Source organism: Dipodomys spectabilis, unplaced genomic scaffold (genome assembly GCF_019054845.1).
Source record: "Dipodomys spectabilis isolate Male_0828 unplaced genomic scaffold, ASM1905484v1 ptg000030l, whole genome shotgun sequence".
Lineage (NCBI taxonomy): Eukaryota > Metazoa > Chordata > Mammalia > Rodentia > Heteromyidae > Dipodomys > Dipodomys spectabilis.
In genome coordinates this window covers 3,039,185-3,052,216 of record NW_024870707.1, presented here as the reverse complement: position 1 = coordinate 3,052,216, position 13,032 = coordinate 3,039,185, and the positions used below count along the sequence as shown (strand labels likewise).

Sequence of the window (13,032 nt, the reverse complement as noted above, 5' to 3'; positions counted from 1 at the left end):
AACCCTGAAAACACTTTTAGATACTTCATAACACAATTCCGTCTTCAGAATAAAAATAATGAAACACTCAAACTTGAGGAGAACAGAAACATCATGTTTGAGATTCTGTATAACAGCGTTTTCTTTTTTATACAGGTTACAGGAAATTTTTAATGAAGAGTATAGAGATAATGGTAATCATAACTTTTTAAGTAGACTATTTTATTATTTCATTTCTTTTCTGCTGCAAATTCTGTGAGGCAGTTGTCACTGTCTTTGCCATACAGAAGTTAACTGAAGTTAATTGAATCAAGTTAACTGACGATTATCCAGCTTAAATGACTACTCCCAATTATTTACCATTAGCATCCCAGAAAACCTTCCTCCTCCACAGTTTATTCATTGCATTCTTCACTTCTGCATTTCTCAGAGTGTAAATCAGAGGATTTAACATAGGAGTGATAATGGTGTAAAATACAGCCACCATCTTGTCCTCTGAGAAGGTAGTGTCCGGCCTCATGTACATAAAAATACAGGGGCCGAAAAAGATTATGACCACAGCAATATGAGAGCCACAGGTAGAGAGAGCCTTGTGCCTACCTTCTGCTGACTGCTTCCTCAGAGACACCAGAATAACAGTGTAAGAGATCAGCAAGATGACGAAACTGACCAGCGCAATGGTACCACTGTTGGCTGTCACTACAGCACCAACTACATAGGTGTCTGTGCAGGCAAGTTTCAGCACAGGATGGACATCGCAAAAGTAGTGATCGATCTCATTGGGACCACAAAAGGGGAGTTGAACTACAAGAGCCACCTGGATGATGGAGTGTAAGAAACCACCCACCCAGGTGCCCAGTAGCATCTTATTGCATTTCTGCCGGTCCATAATGGTCATATAGTGTAGAGGTTTACAGATGGCCACATACCGATCATAGGCCATGACAATCAGAATGAAAATCTCAGTACCACCAAAGAAATGGACTCCAAAGACTTGCATTATGCACCCCCCATACGAGATAGTTTTCGTTTTTACTAACAGATCAATAATCATTTTGGGTGCTGTGACAGATGAAAAGCAAATGTCCATAAAAGACAAGAAAAAGAGGAAGAAATACATGGGTGACTTAAATAAGTGACCCAGACACACTGTCAACATGATGAGGGAGTTTCCCAGAAGAATGACTGTGTATAAAAAGGAAAACACCAGGACACAAACTGCTTCAACCTGGGGGTTCTGGGAAAGACCCCAGAAAATGAATTCTGTTACATTGTTTGCTTTGTCGATGGAGTAAGTCCATGAGGTCATGTTCCGGGGAGGCAATGAGATGACCTGAAGGACACATGAAAATGGATTGTCAGAAGTTATTTCTAACTTGAAACAAGCCTATAATTCTGGTGGTTGAAAATGGAAAAGACTTGAGCCTTGCGGCTTGGTTGAGAAATTGCTCAAGGAAATTGAAATGCTTCTATTTTGATGACATTTTTTCCCTGTTATATACCATTTCTTTACTTGAAATGAGGAGGTGAAGCCCAGGGAGATAAACCAAATCTCCTGAGTTTCTTCTCACCAGTGTTTCTCTAAAGCCTTTCGTCTTTGTTTTCTCTAAGGGACTCCCTACTTAAATTTCTAACAACAATGTCTGTGTTTGGGAAGATGTTTGTATATACGAAAACATTTGCTTTTTCTTTGACATAGAAGTGAAAATTCGTTTTCTCACCTTTTTCTCTTCTGAATGTTACTAGGGCTGATAACCACCACAGCTAAAGAGTCTTCCAAAAGCTAAGAGCTGGAAAGTTTGGTAGGTTCTTTTCCTTATCAAATTCAGATCCTATATAAATATATGTGTGATCCTTTGTCTGATTTTAAGTTTCCATAGTAAAAAAGAAAAAGGAAAAAAAGAAAGAAGACGTATATCACTTAAAGCACACAAATACAACTCTGAAATAATGGTGTTATAACCTGGATAACTCTTTCAACTTCAGAGAGACACCTGTATTCTTTTGTGAAAGACAGAAGTTCGAATTATCCCTTGATTCCTTGGCAATCACCTCTGTCATGAAAGGAGACCATTCTGTAAACATGCACTAGATGAAAATCCTGAAAGAGAGGCAAAAATAATATAATATGAGGTGATTTAAAAATTGTTTTACAGAAAGAAAGGGAGAGTGAAGTCTCACATAATTCCTTCATCTTCAAATTTAGCACACTGCAGATGCCCAGAGTTATTTGCAATGATGTGGTATTTGTCATTGATCCATTTGTTGGAACACAAAAACAGAAACACTCGTCCCTTCAAGATGAACATTTCTTTCTATATCCTAACGTTTCCAGTTTCATGGAAGCCCTTAGGATTTGGCTGGATTGTATTTCGGGAAAGGGGAAGGAGAATGGCCATTAAATTACAGCTAGAAAGATTTTAGCAATAAAAATGTGTGATTTAAATGCCTGAATGTTCACTGGTGAAATTTAGGGCACTCTAGATTGCTATATACTTTAGAGGAAAGTTCATGTGGAATAGCCATAATTAAAGGGACTTTTCGAGTTCCTCATCAAAACAAGCTATGAATGTAAATGGTTTTATTGTACATTGCCCTCCTGAAAACATATCGCTTGAGGATCCATTCATTTTAAAGCCGTACCCTTGGCTTTCAGGTTTAGTCATTTGCAGCAACTATGTGTCTCAGACATCTAGAATCTAGGGAAGTAAAGGTCTGTATTTTTATTTAGTCTACAAATAACAGTTGATAGAGAGGTCAACCACATCTGCTTTTTCTGGTGTATTACAAATCCATGAAAATAATGATGGCTATGATGGTAATAAAAATCTGTAATTCCTGGTTAGAATCATGCATATTTCTATTTTAACATTCACAGGATCCTTTTCTTACTTATTAAAAAAAATTAGTAATTGGAGAATTGCAATTTCAATTGGAGAAACCCTTTAATTTAAGGAAGGCTTATTCATAACAGATTCAGCAATTATTATGGTTTTGTTTGATTCTCCTCCAGAACAAAACATTTAGTCAAAATAGGCACTTTTTCCATTATTTTCTAAAGCACAATGACCTACAGGAAAATTCATTTCCATAAATCAAGACCTGTCACAATGATTTCTTCTTCCACATTCTCACCATTTCACATGTGATCATAAAATGCTGTACTTTAAAATATTGGCATTTTCTTCTTGAACTTCAAGCTACCCTATCTCATGATCCATATATATATATATATATATATACATATATATATATATATACATATATATATATATATATATATATTTGCACTTTGTTATCTTTTTCTTGTGTGCTGATCCTAGGGTTTTAACTCAAGAACCTGGACACTGTCTCTGAGCTTTTTTGCTCAAGGACAACACTCTACCACCATCCTAGTACCTAGGATTAAAACTATGATCCACCAAGCTTGGCTATTCTATCTTCTTAATAATCTCATTTTCTCCTGTCTTCAAAAAATGATTGCATTGCAATTGTTTTATAAGTATACAACATTTAGCAACTTGATTGCACTTACTTTCCCACAAATATGCAGGATTACTTTTAGAAAAATAAACATTCTCACCATTATTTTCCAGGGCTTGAAATTTATTTTTCCTTCTTCCTTGGATAATGTGAGAACAGCTATCTAAAATGAAGTTAGGATGATGCCTGAGGAATTGTGTGAATAATTTAGCCCCACACAATCTCTGGTAAGCTCAACTCATAAGACAGCTAGTACACAGACTTTTTTGTTTTGTCTAACCTCCTGTAATTCAAAATTTCAGTGTACCTTTGACAATAAATGCCCATTTTCCTCTTTCGTATACATCTACTTAAAGAAAACCAAGCAAACTGGTAATGACCTTAGGGATAGCTTTTTCCCCAAAGTCTTTGTTCATAGTCTAAACCAAATTGCAAGCCTAACAATGGGCTTTAATTACCAGTGTTTGTTGAATTTAAAATAAATAAATAAATAAATGAATAGAAGTTTACTAGGAAAATTGAAACAACAAGCATATCATAACCCTAACCTAAAGTGATTTTTTGCAATTTTGAGAAATTATTTCATGATCATTTTCTTAGACCCTTGAATTAATGTGTTGCTCATATGCATATTAAACAATATATGTTTATATGACAATATCTGCTTACTTACTATTAATTGTAATTGTTCTATTATAATTGATTTAGTCTTTAAAATTCTATTTGAGCAGAAAGGGTCCATTCAACATTTCTATTGGAATTCTGCCTTCCTTAACTGAGTGTGTGTGTTGATTTCTGCCAAGAGGAGTGAGGTTTATTAATGACGAATATTTTTAAAATTAATTATGTTGTCCCTAATATACTTACATTTGTAGTATAAACAGCTGACAGGTTCTGAGCTTTTTCCTTTTCTATTACCTCCTTTGTTGTCCTTTTTTCTGCTTTTCAACTTTTTTCTTTCTATCTTTATCCATTGTCTTTCTGTCTCATACAACACCAAAAATGTCACTAGAACACTTTATCACTGCAATTCCCTAGGGATAAACTTGTTTTCTTGATTCTTTCACATTTTCAAGACTGCCCATTTCCTGTGACTACTTTTCTCTATCTTCAAAGCTACAAATCTCTCTATGAATCTGTCGCCTCCATCTTCCAGTCTAATTCCTTGTGCACAGCTGGATCATGCTGGGACACATGTTGGTATTGTGCTCACCTGATTAGCAAACATGATTCCATCATAAACTCAATCCGTTTTTATTGTGTAAATTAAGCGCATTCATGGATTTTATGATTAGGTCATAAATAGCTTTGGAGAAGGGTTCTTGTTCTTTTCATCACAGCTAGTCATTCTTTTAGTTGAGTGATTAAGAAAGCCAGCCAGTTCATTCTGCTTACCAAAATTTACTTTAAGTTCTAAGCACTATATGAAAATAAGTTTTGAACAAAATGGTAATTTTTGTATATTGCTAATAATATATTAGCATCCAGACCTTACATAATAAATATAAGCAAGACAATGATGCTAGAGGACCCGAATCTCCTGGATGGAATGAGAGATGCCATATCACCATGGAGTCACAGAGACATATAAGACATGTTCAAAAGAAGTGCTTGACCATTCTAGAACCTTGAGGCTGTGTCTTTCTGTCTGGATGAGTAGAGGAGAGATAACGAGTGGTGGCTCCCTGGCTACCCCTTTCCTCATCTTCTGTTCATCTGACCTCTCTTACATTAGTATGCAATCTGTGGACTAGTGAAAACCATATGAGGGCTGGGAAGGTAGTTCAGTGGTAGAGAGCTTGCCTTGCATGCATGAGGCCCTTGGTTCAATTCCTCAGCACCACATAAGCAAAAAGAAAAAAGCCAGAAGTGGTGCTGTGGCTCAAGTGGTAGAGTGCTAGCCTTGAGCTGAAGAGCTGAGGGACAGAGCCAAGGCCCAGAGTTCAGGCCCCACGACCTGACCCCAAAAAAAAATCCATATGAACAGTGTGGCATAATATGTATACGTCGTGTTTTTGTTTGTGTGTTATTGAGTCAACTGAACCAGGCCTCAGACTCAGAATCTTTCCGTTTCAACATCCCTAGTGCAAGGATTACCAGTGTGGTGGCACAGACTTTGTACCACCTATCTTTGAGACTATCTTCGATTAATGAACATACATGAAGATTCAACTGAAAATATATAGCTTTCCACAATAGTTATATTATTTTAAGAGGTAAATGGCTTCTTGATCTTTGAAATGAGCAATACAAAAACACATGTGAAAGTAAGGAGGTAGAAAATTGCATATTTGAGGAAAATCAAAAACAACAGAGCAAAATGAATTTGAAGAAGGGTAAGAAAAGAGTTTTGAAGTGAAGCCTAGACCAAGGTCATCAGGGGTCTCCTAGAGGAAGATATGATGATTGAATTTACTGATTGTAGGACAGGACACCATTCTACAAAAGGGAATTGGAAACTAAGAGGACTAGTTGGATTGTTTCATGAGAGTACATTGTTGGGGACACAGGTGAACAAGAGAATTTGCACGAGACTAATCATGTAAGTAAGGCTAAGCAAGTAACAGAGAGAGAGTAAGATTAATAAATGGGATATTTGGGTGATAGCTTACTCTGAAATATCTACTTCTAATTCAAGCTCTTCCTATATTCCATACGTTTTCATTGGCTTATTACGTTTTGGGACAAAAATTAAACATTTCCTCTTTTAGTTTTTCTTCTGAATAAATTTTTCCCAGGTATGCTAGAAATTTAAGCCCATGGAAAGATGTCATTTTCTAGATAATGTCAGTATATTGGAGGGCAGAGGAATGAGAGCGTTCGTTGGAATTTACTTTTTTCTTGAATGCTGTGTATGCCTGTATGAGGTGCCATCTTTATCTTACTAAGAGCTTCAGACAGTATTTTAGAACCTGAATATAGAATTTACTCCATTTTGTTTAGTATATAACAACCCCATCCGTTATAGAGAGGATCCCATTTGATAAATTTTGATGAAGTTTCCCACTGGTAGTTTTCTTGCTGCAATAAACTGATGAAACGTTCCTGTGTGTCTGGCTGTTATTTTTTATTTTTCTTATTGCTATTGTCCTGTTCCACTGAATAAACCAATGTTCTCTGTAATTTCTTCTTCTTACCCATGACATACAGGCAAGTAGATTAACAGCCATATTGATATGCCGTATCCATCAAATTGATTTTAGAAGAGCCTGAATTTTCACAAATTCCAGTTCTTTTATTCTGCTCACTTTAGTATTCTACTATGGATAATTTTTTAAAAATCTGGATAATTTTTTAAAATTCTAATTTAATGTGTTTCATCTCTTTCTTTGATGAGTCCCTGCCTGGTTTTGGGATGAGGGTTATGATGGCTTCATAGAATGTGTTTGGTAGTGAACTTTCTCTTTCAATTTCATTGAAGAGTTGGAGGAGTATTGGTGTGAGCTCTGCTTTGAAGGCCTTGTAAAATTCTGCTGTAAAACCATCTGGTCCTGGACTTGTCTTAGCTGGGAGGTCTCTTATTGCTGTTTCTATTTAAATGCTTGATATGGGCCTGTTAAGATGGTTTAACTCATCTTGGTTTAGTTTTGGCATGTCAATATTTGCTAGGAAAAGGTCCATTTCTGACAAGTTCTCAAACTTATTAGCATAAAGTTTTGAGAAGTATTCCCTTATAATGTTCTGAATCTTGGTTGTTTCTGTGGTGATATTTCCATTTTCATCTCTGAGTTTATGTATTTGGGTGTGTTCTCTTCTTTTTCTGATAAGATTTGCTAAGGGTCTGTCAATTTGGTTAATTTTTTCGAAGAACCAACTCTTTGTTTTGTTGATTCTTCCTATGGTTTTTTTGGATTCTAATTCATTTAATTCTGATTTAATTTTAATTATTTCTTTCCGTCTACTAGAATGGGGTTTATCTTGCTGCTCTTTTTCAAGGAGGTTTAGATGTGTCATTAAATTGTTGGTTTCAGATCTCTCCAATTTGTTGATGTAGGAGCTCAGAAGTATAAACTTGCTTCTGAGTATTGCCTTTGCTGTGTCCCTGAGGAGCTGGTATTTTGTGTGCTCATTTTTGTTGAATAGCATGAACATTTGAATTTCCTTTCTAATCTCTTCCATGACCCACTGGTGATTCAGCAGTGTGTTGTTCAGCCTTCATTTGTTACTGGACTTTCTTTGGTGGCTTTTGGTGTTGAGTTATAATTTTATTCCCTTGTGGTCAGCGAGAATGCAAGGTATAACTTCAATGTTTCTGAATTTGGACAAGTTTACTTTGTGGCCTAAAATGTGGTCTATTTTAGAAAATGTTCCATGTGCTGCTGAGAAAAACCTGTATTCTGATGCTGCTAGGTGAAATATTCGGTAGATGTCTGTTAAATCTAGGTGATCTATGCAGCTGTTTAGATCTGCATTTTCTCTGTTGAGTTTTTGCCGAGTTGATCTATCTAGTGGGGAGAGTGATGTGTTAAAATCCCCAACAATTACTATCTTTGGATTTCTGTGGGATTTGAGGGAAAGTAGTGTTTCTTGGATAAATTTGGGTGCTCCATTGTTTGGCGAATAGATATTTAGAATTGTAATATCCTCCTGAAGGAGAGATCCCTTAATTAGTATGTAGTGACCTTCTTTATCTCTTTTCACGAATTTTAATTTGAAGTCTATTTTATCTGATATTAGGATTACAACTCCCGCCTGTTTATGGGGGCCATTTGTTTGGTAGATTTTGTTCCAGACTTTAACATTGAAAATGTGTTTGTTTTTACGGGCAAGATGTGACTCCTGCAGGCAGCAGATAGAAGGGCCTTGTTTTTTAATCCAACTAGACAGTCGGTGTCTCTTAATTGGGGAGTTCACTCTATTAATGTTAAGAGATAGGACTGAGAGGTATTTGGAGTTCCTGCCATGTTATCCACCATCTAGTGGGTTGTGAAAACTGGGTTCCTCCTATGGTTCTTGGATTCTCAGTTTGGGTGTTGTTTCTTGGCCTTTGTTGTGGTCTTGTTGGTTTTCTATGTATAGGACATCTTTAAGAATGTTTTGTAGGGCTGGTTTGGTGGAGATGTATTGTTTCAATTTTTCTTTGTTATGAAAGTTTTTTATTTGGCCTTCAGTTATGACGGAGAGTTTAGCTGGGTACAGTATTCTTGGTTGATAGTTGTTTGTTTTTAGGGCTTGGCATACATCGTTCCAGGCTCTTCTTGCTTTGATTGTCTCTGCTGAGAAATCTGAGGTGATTCTAATTGGTTTCCCTTTATAGGTGATTACCCTTTTCTCCTTGACAGCTTTAAGGATCTTTTCCTTGGTCTGAGTTGATCCTGTGTGGATTATAATGTGACAGTGGGATGTCCTATGCTGATCTGGTCTATTTTGGGTTCTAAAAGCTTCTTGTATTTGAATAAGCCTATCTTTTTGCATGTTTGGGAAGTTCTCTGCTAGGATCCTGTTAAACAAATTTCCTAGACCATTAACTTCTGTTTCTAGGTGCTCCTCTACACCCATTATCCTTAGATTAGGCCTTCTGATGGTGTCTTCCAAGTATTGGATAGATCGATCATATTTCTTGGACTTGTCTTGGATGGTTGTATGTTCTTTTTCTATAATATCTAGGCTGTCTTCAGTCCCTGAGATTCGATCTTCTGCTTGGTCTAACCTGCTGTCAAGACTTCCTACTTTGTTTTTTTTTTATTTCTTTTCCTTCTAATTGGTCAGCTTTGATGGCTTCAAATTCTTTGCTGAAGCTTTGTGTTAGATCTTGTATGAACTTCTTTGCTTCCTTAATTTGGTGTTCAGTGTTTATTTTCAAATCACTTAGTTGATTGGTTATGGTTTCCATGGACTCCCATTCCTTCTGTTGGGTTCCATTCAGCATTCCCTTTGTGGTCTCCCTAACTTCCTTCAGCTCTTTGTGTTAATGGATCCCATGAATGCCTTTAGTGATCTTTGTGTATTCTCATCCTGCTCTCTCAATTCCTGTATTACTCTTTGCTTAGCTTCCTCCTGTTCATGCCATTCCTGTAGTTCTCTTTGAGTGTTCTCAGCCTGTTCACGCCATTCCTGCCTTTCTCTTTGAGTATTCTCAAGCTGCTCATGTAAATCCTGTATCAGTTTTTGAGTAGCTTCCTCACGCTCATGATATTCCTGTATAAACCTTTGGATTGCCTCCTCTCTATCCCTCCAGGCTTATACAGAGTCCTTTGTAGGTTTTCAATCTTTTCCTGCATTGACCTTTTGTTTTCCTCCTCTCTCTCCCTATCACGCTCATACAGAGTTCTTTGTATGTTTTCAATCTTTTCATTTATCATGTTTGCCAGCAGTGTTTGTAGAGCTATTTGGGGACTCTCCTCTGGGTTATTCATTATCTGTTCTGTCCCCTGATTATCATGAGTGGGAGTGGAGATACCCGGACTTGCCATTTTTCTTGTGGTTTTCCGGCTTACTCTGCCCGTTTGGGATGAAAATAACACCAGTTTTGTGCTAGAACACTAACTTAAGGCAAGCATCAACCAAAGTCTGAATTTGCAGTCAATAGTCTGCAGATACAATCTAGTTCAACAGATACCTCTATTCAACATCAAGCAACTATATATTAATGGGCTATGAACTGCAAAGAAGAATCTGGTAAACCAGAACTTATTAGGGTTAGGGAGAGTTGTGGGTAAAAAATAGGAATAGAGTGATGTGGGAAGGTACAGGGAGAGTTAACTTAACTAAGTCCTAATCTCAAAGCAGGAAATAGGTTGGATAGGATGAAAGTAGAGAGAGAAAAAACAAGAAGAAAGAGAAAGGAAAACAAAGAGACCAGAAAAAATAGAAAAATAAAAATTAAAAATATGCAGAATCAACAACAAACTATTCAAAGAACATGAATATAATGAGAGAAGGGAGGGATATGAAGAAGATGTGAAAAACTTAAAAATAAAAATACTTAAAATATTATATAGGTATAAAGAGGTAGAACTGCTATTAAGGAATTGAAGTCTCAGAGGTTTTGAATGAGTAATAAATTTGTGGATTGAGTGTGTACACAATGGGGGATAGGGTCTAATACTCAACTACGGGTTTATCTGAGGATGTGCAGAACAACAATTAAGTCCCATAAAGTAGAACAAACGAGAAGAAAAGGTGAGAAGGTAAGGAAGAAAGAAAAAAAAGATCAGAAGTTCATTGCAGCTAAGCAGAAAACAAAAAGAAAAATTAAAAAAAAAAAGAAAGAAAAACGCACACACGCATGTATCCCTAAAATAAAGATTATAAAGGGAAAAAAAGTTACTAGAAAACAACTTTTTTCAAAAAAGATAAAAATTAAAAAAAGTTTTAGAAAAGAAAAAAATTTTTTAATAAAAGGTATAAAAAAAAGAAGAAGAAAAAAAAAGGTCTCTGATTTTTTTGGGAGGGTTGGGAAAAATCCTGTATCTCCCTTGTGTCTCTAATCAGCCTCTGGTTGGAGTCTCTGGTCTGCCTGTGGTCCTGTGGCTTGGTTGGTTTCTTAAGTCAGTTTGTTTGGACAGGCAGAAAAATGCTCTGCTTTACCCAAGATTTTGTGATCCTCCTCCCAATTTAGTTCAATGGGAGGGGGGTCTGCTTTGAGTATCACAAAAGAGGGAGATGGCTTTTTCCTCAAGTTTGGAGAGGCTGTGCTGAGGCTAGGTTCTGGGTAGAGTTGAGACCTTTCAGCAAACAGTAGCTTTTCCCTGGGGCTGGTTTGTGAGAAGCTCACAGAGCCCAGCCTGGAGCCATTCTCAGGGTTTCTGTTTACTGATTTTCAATTGATTGTCCAGGCTGCTAAAGGGAGGGGCAGCCTCTGGCTCTGATTACCCAGTGAAGAAAGCCTTCCTAGGCCTGGTGCCTGAACTGGGTGACTTTTCCCTGGGTGGAGCTGAGTCTGGCAGGTCATGCCATTAAGTTCTTGTGATCTGCTAAATGACTCCTTTTATTCCAAGGCCTGAGTTGGAGCTAGCAGCTCCACCAAGCTTTGTCGGTATTCAAGATGGAGATCTCCAGTACTGGGGGGAGGAAGGGGTGGCCTTCCCTCCTCTGCTCCCTGAGAAGGAGTGAGGACTTCAGGCTTCTACTCACACCGAATCTTGGTTCCTGGGTCATCTCTGGTCTCCCAACTGCAGGATGAAGATGTCTGCTCCTTGTTGGTTCTTGCTGGTGTTGAGTAGAATCCGCTTGCCCGCCCTGTCTGGCTCCTTCATCCTGGACTCTCTCTGTTTCAGGTATGGCATGAAGGCTCCTGCCACTGCCGCCGCTGCCACAGCAGAGGCAGCTGTTGGCAAGAGCTCAGATGTGTCTCCTTGCCTGGATTTTCCTCTCTGGCCTAACTCTCTGTCCTGTGATGGCACACTTGGTGTGATTCTCTGGCTTAGGACTGTTCACTGGAACTCTAAAACTGCTTTCCATGTGAGAGCTTGCTAGGCTCCAGCTCTCCTCCACCATCTTCCTGGAAACTTCCATTTGCATATATTAATATCCTTTTGTTTTTTACTTTCTTGAATTCATACTAATTTTGCCAGATTATATTCACCTTTCTGGTTAATTGTTTGCATTTATTTGTTTTCATTTTGTATACTTCTTCTTTTCTGTGGTATACGTAGAATCTTATAAATCTGATGTAATCCCATTAATTAATTCTTTCCCTTATATCCTAAGTGACTGGCATTCTTTTTTTTTTTTGGTCGGTCAAGGGGCTTGAACTCTGTGCCTTGGTGCTGTCCCTGTATTATTTAGCTCAAGGGGAGTGCTCTACCACTTGAGCCACAGCACCACTTCCAGTTTTCTAGTGGTCTATAGGAGATAAGAGTCTCATGGACTGTTCTGCACAGCCTGGCTTTGAACCGCTATCCTCAGATCTCAGCCTCCTTAGTAGCTACTATTACAGGCATGATCCAGCTCCCAGTGTGACTGGCATTCTATTGGGGAACAAGTAATCTGTGATTCTATCTTGAAATGCTTTCCTATTTTTCCCTCTAGTAGTTTCAAAATCTCATATTTTACATTAAGTTCTGTATGCATTTTGAATTGATTGTTGTATAGGATGAGACACAGGGATCTAGTTTCAGTCATATACGTGTAGATATCCAGTTTTCCCAGTACACTTTGTTGTAACAGACATCGTTTTTTTTTTTAAATTTCAACAATATACATTTTATTTTTTTTAATTTTTATTTATTTTTTATTGTGAAAGTACTGTACATAGGGGTTACAATTACATGGGCAAGATAATGAGTACATTTCTTTTCAAGCATTGTAGCCTCCTCCTGTTTCCCCTTCCCATCCCTTCCCAGTCTCCCCCCATGCCCCCCCCCCCCCCCCCCCGCTCCCAACCCAATCCTCCCGGCTACCCCCACCAAAGTTGTAAAGTTCATTTTCAATATAACAACTTGTACTTCTCATTGTTGCAATGGGTCCACCTGTATCTTTATTTAAATGACTTGTTTTTCCTCTTCCCCTCCACAAATTATACTGATATCAAATACAGTGAAAGCAGGGGTTATAATGTTGGGGAGGAACATACAAAACAACAAAGAAATAATCTTATAAATGCGTTAGAAACAATCGCATGAAAGA

The 13,032-nt window shown here is 37.6% G+C and overlaps 1 protein-coding gene across 2 annotated transcripts; it reads right to left on the bottom strand.

Moving 5' to 3' along the window:
* Positions 1-331: 331 nt before the first annotated feature.
* LOC122105117 (olfactory receptor 4S2-like) lies at positions 332-3,002 on the bottom strand. Of its 2 annotated transcripts, XM_042676239.1 has the most exons (2): positions 2,996-3,002; positions 332-1,257 (listed from the first exon to the last, which is right to left on the bottom strand). In XM_042676239.1, exons 1-2 carry the CDS (start codon positions 3,000-3,002, stop codon positions 332-334), a joined length of 933 nt encoding a protein of 310 aa, XP_042532173.1. The 2 variants fall into 2 exon arrangements, with proteins under 2 accessions (XP_042532173.1, XP_042532172.1); XM_042676238.1 differs by lacking the exon at positions 2,996-3,002 and having other exon boundaries at positions 332-1,288.
* Between the last annotated feature and the right edge of the window lie 10,030 nt (positions 3,003-13,032).

Coding starts and splice junctions, on each gene's coding strand:
- LOC122105117 (XM_042676238.1), bottom strand. CDS start 1,288: ATGACCTCATGGACTTACTCCATCGACAAAGCAAACAATGTAACAGAA.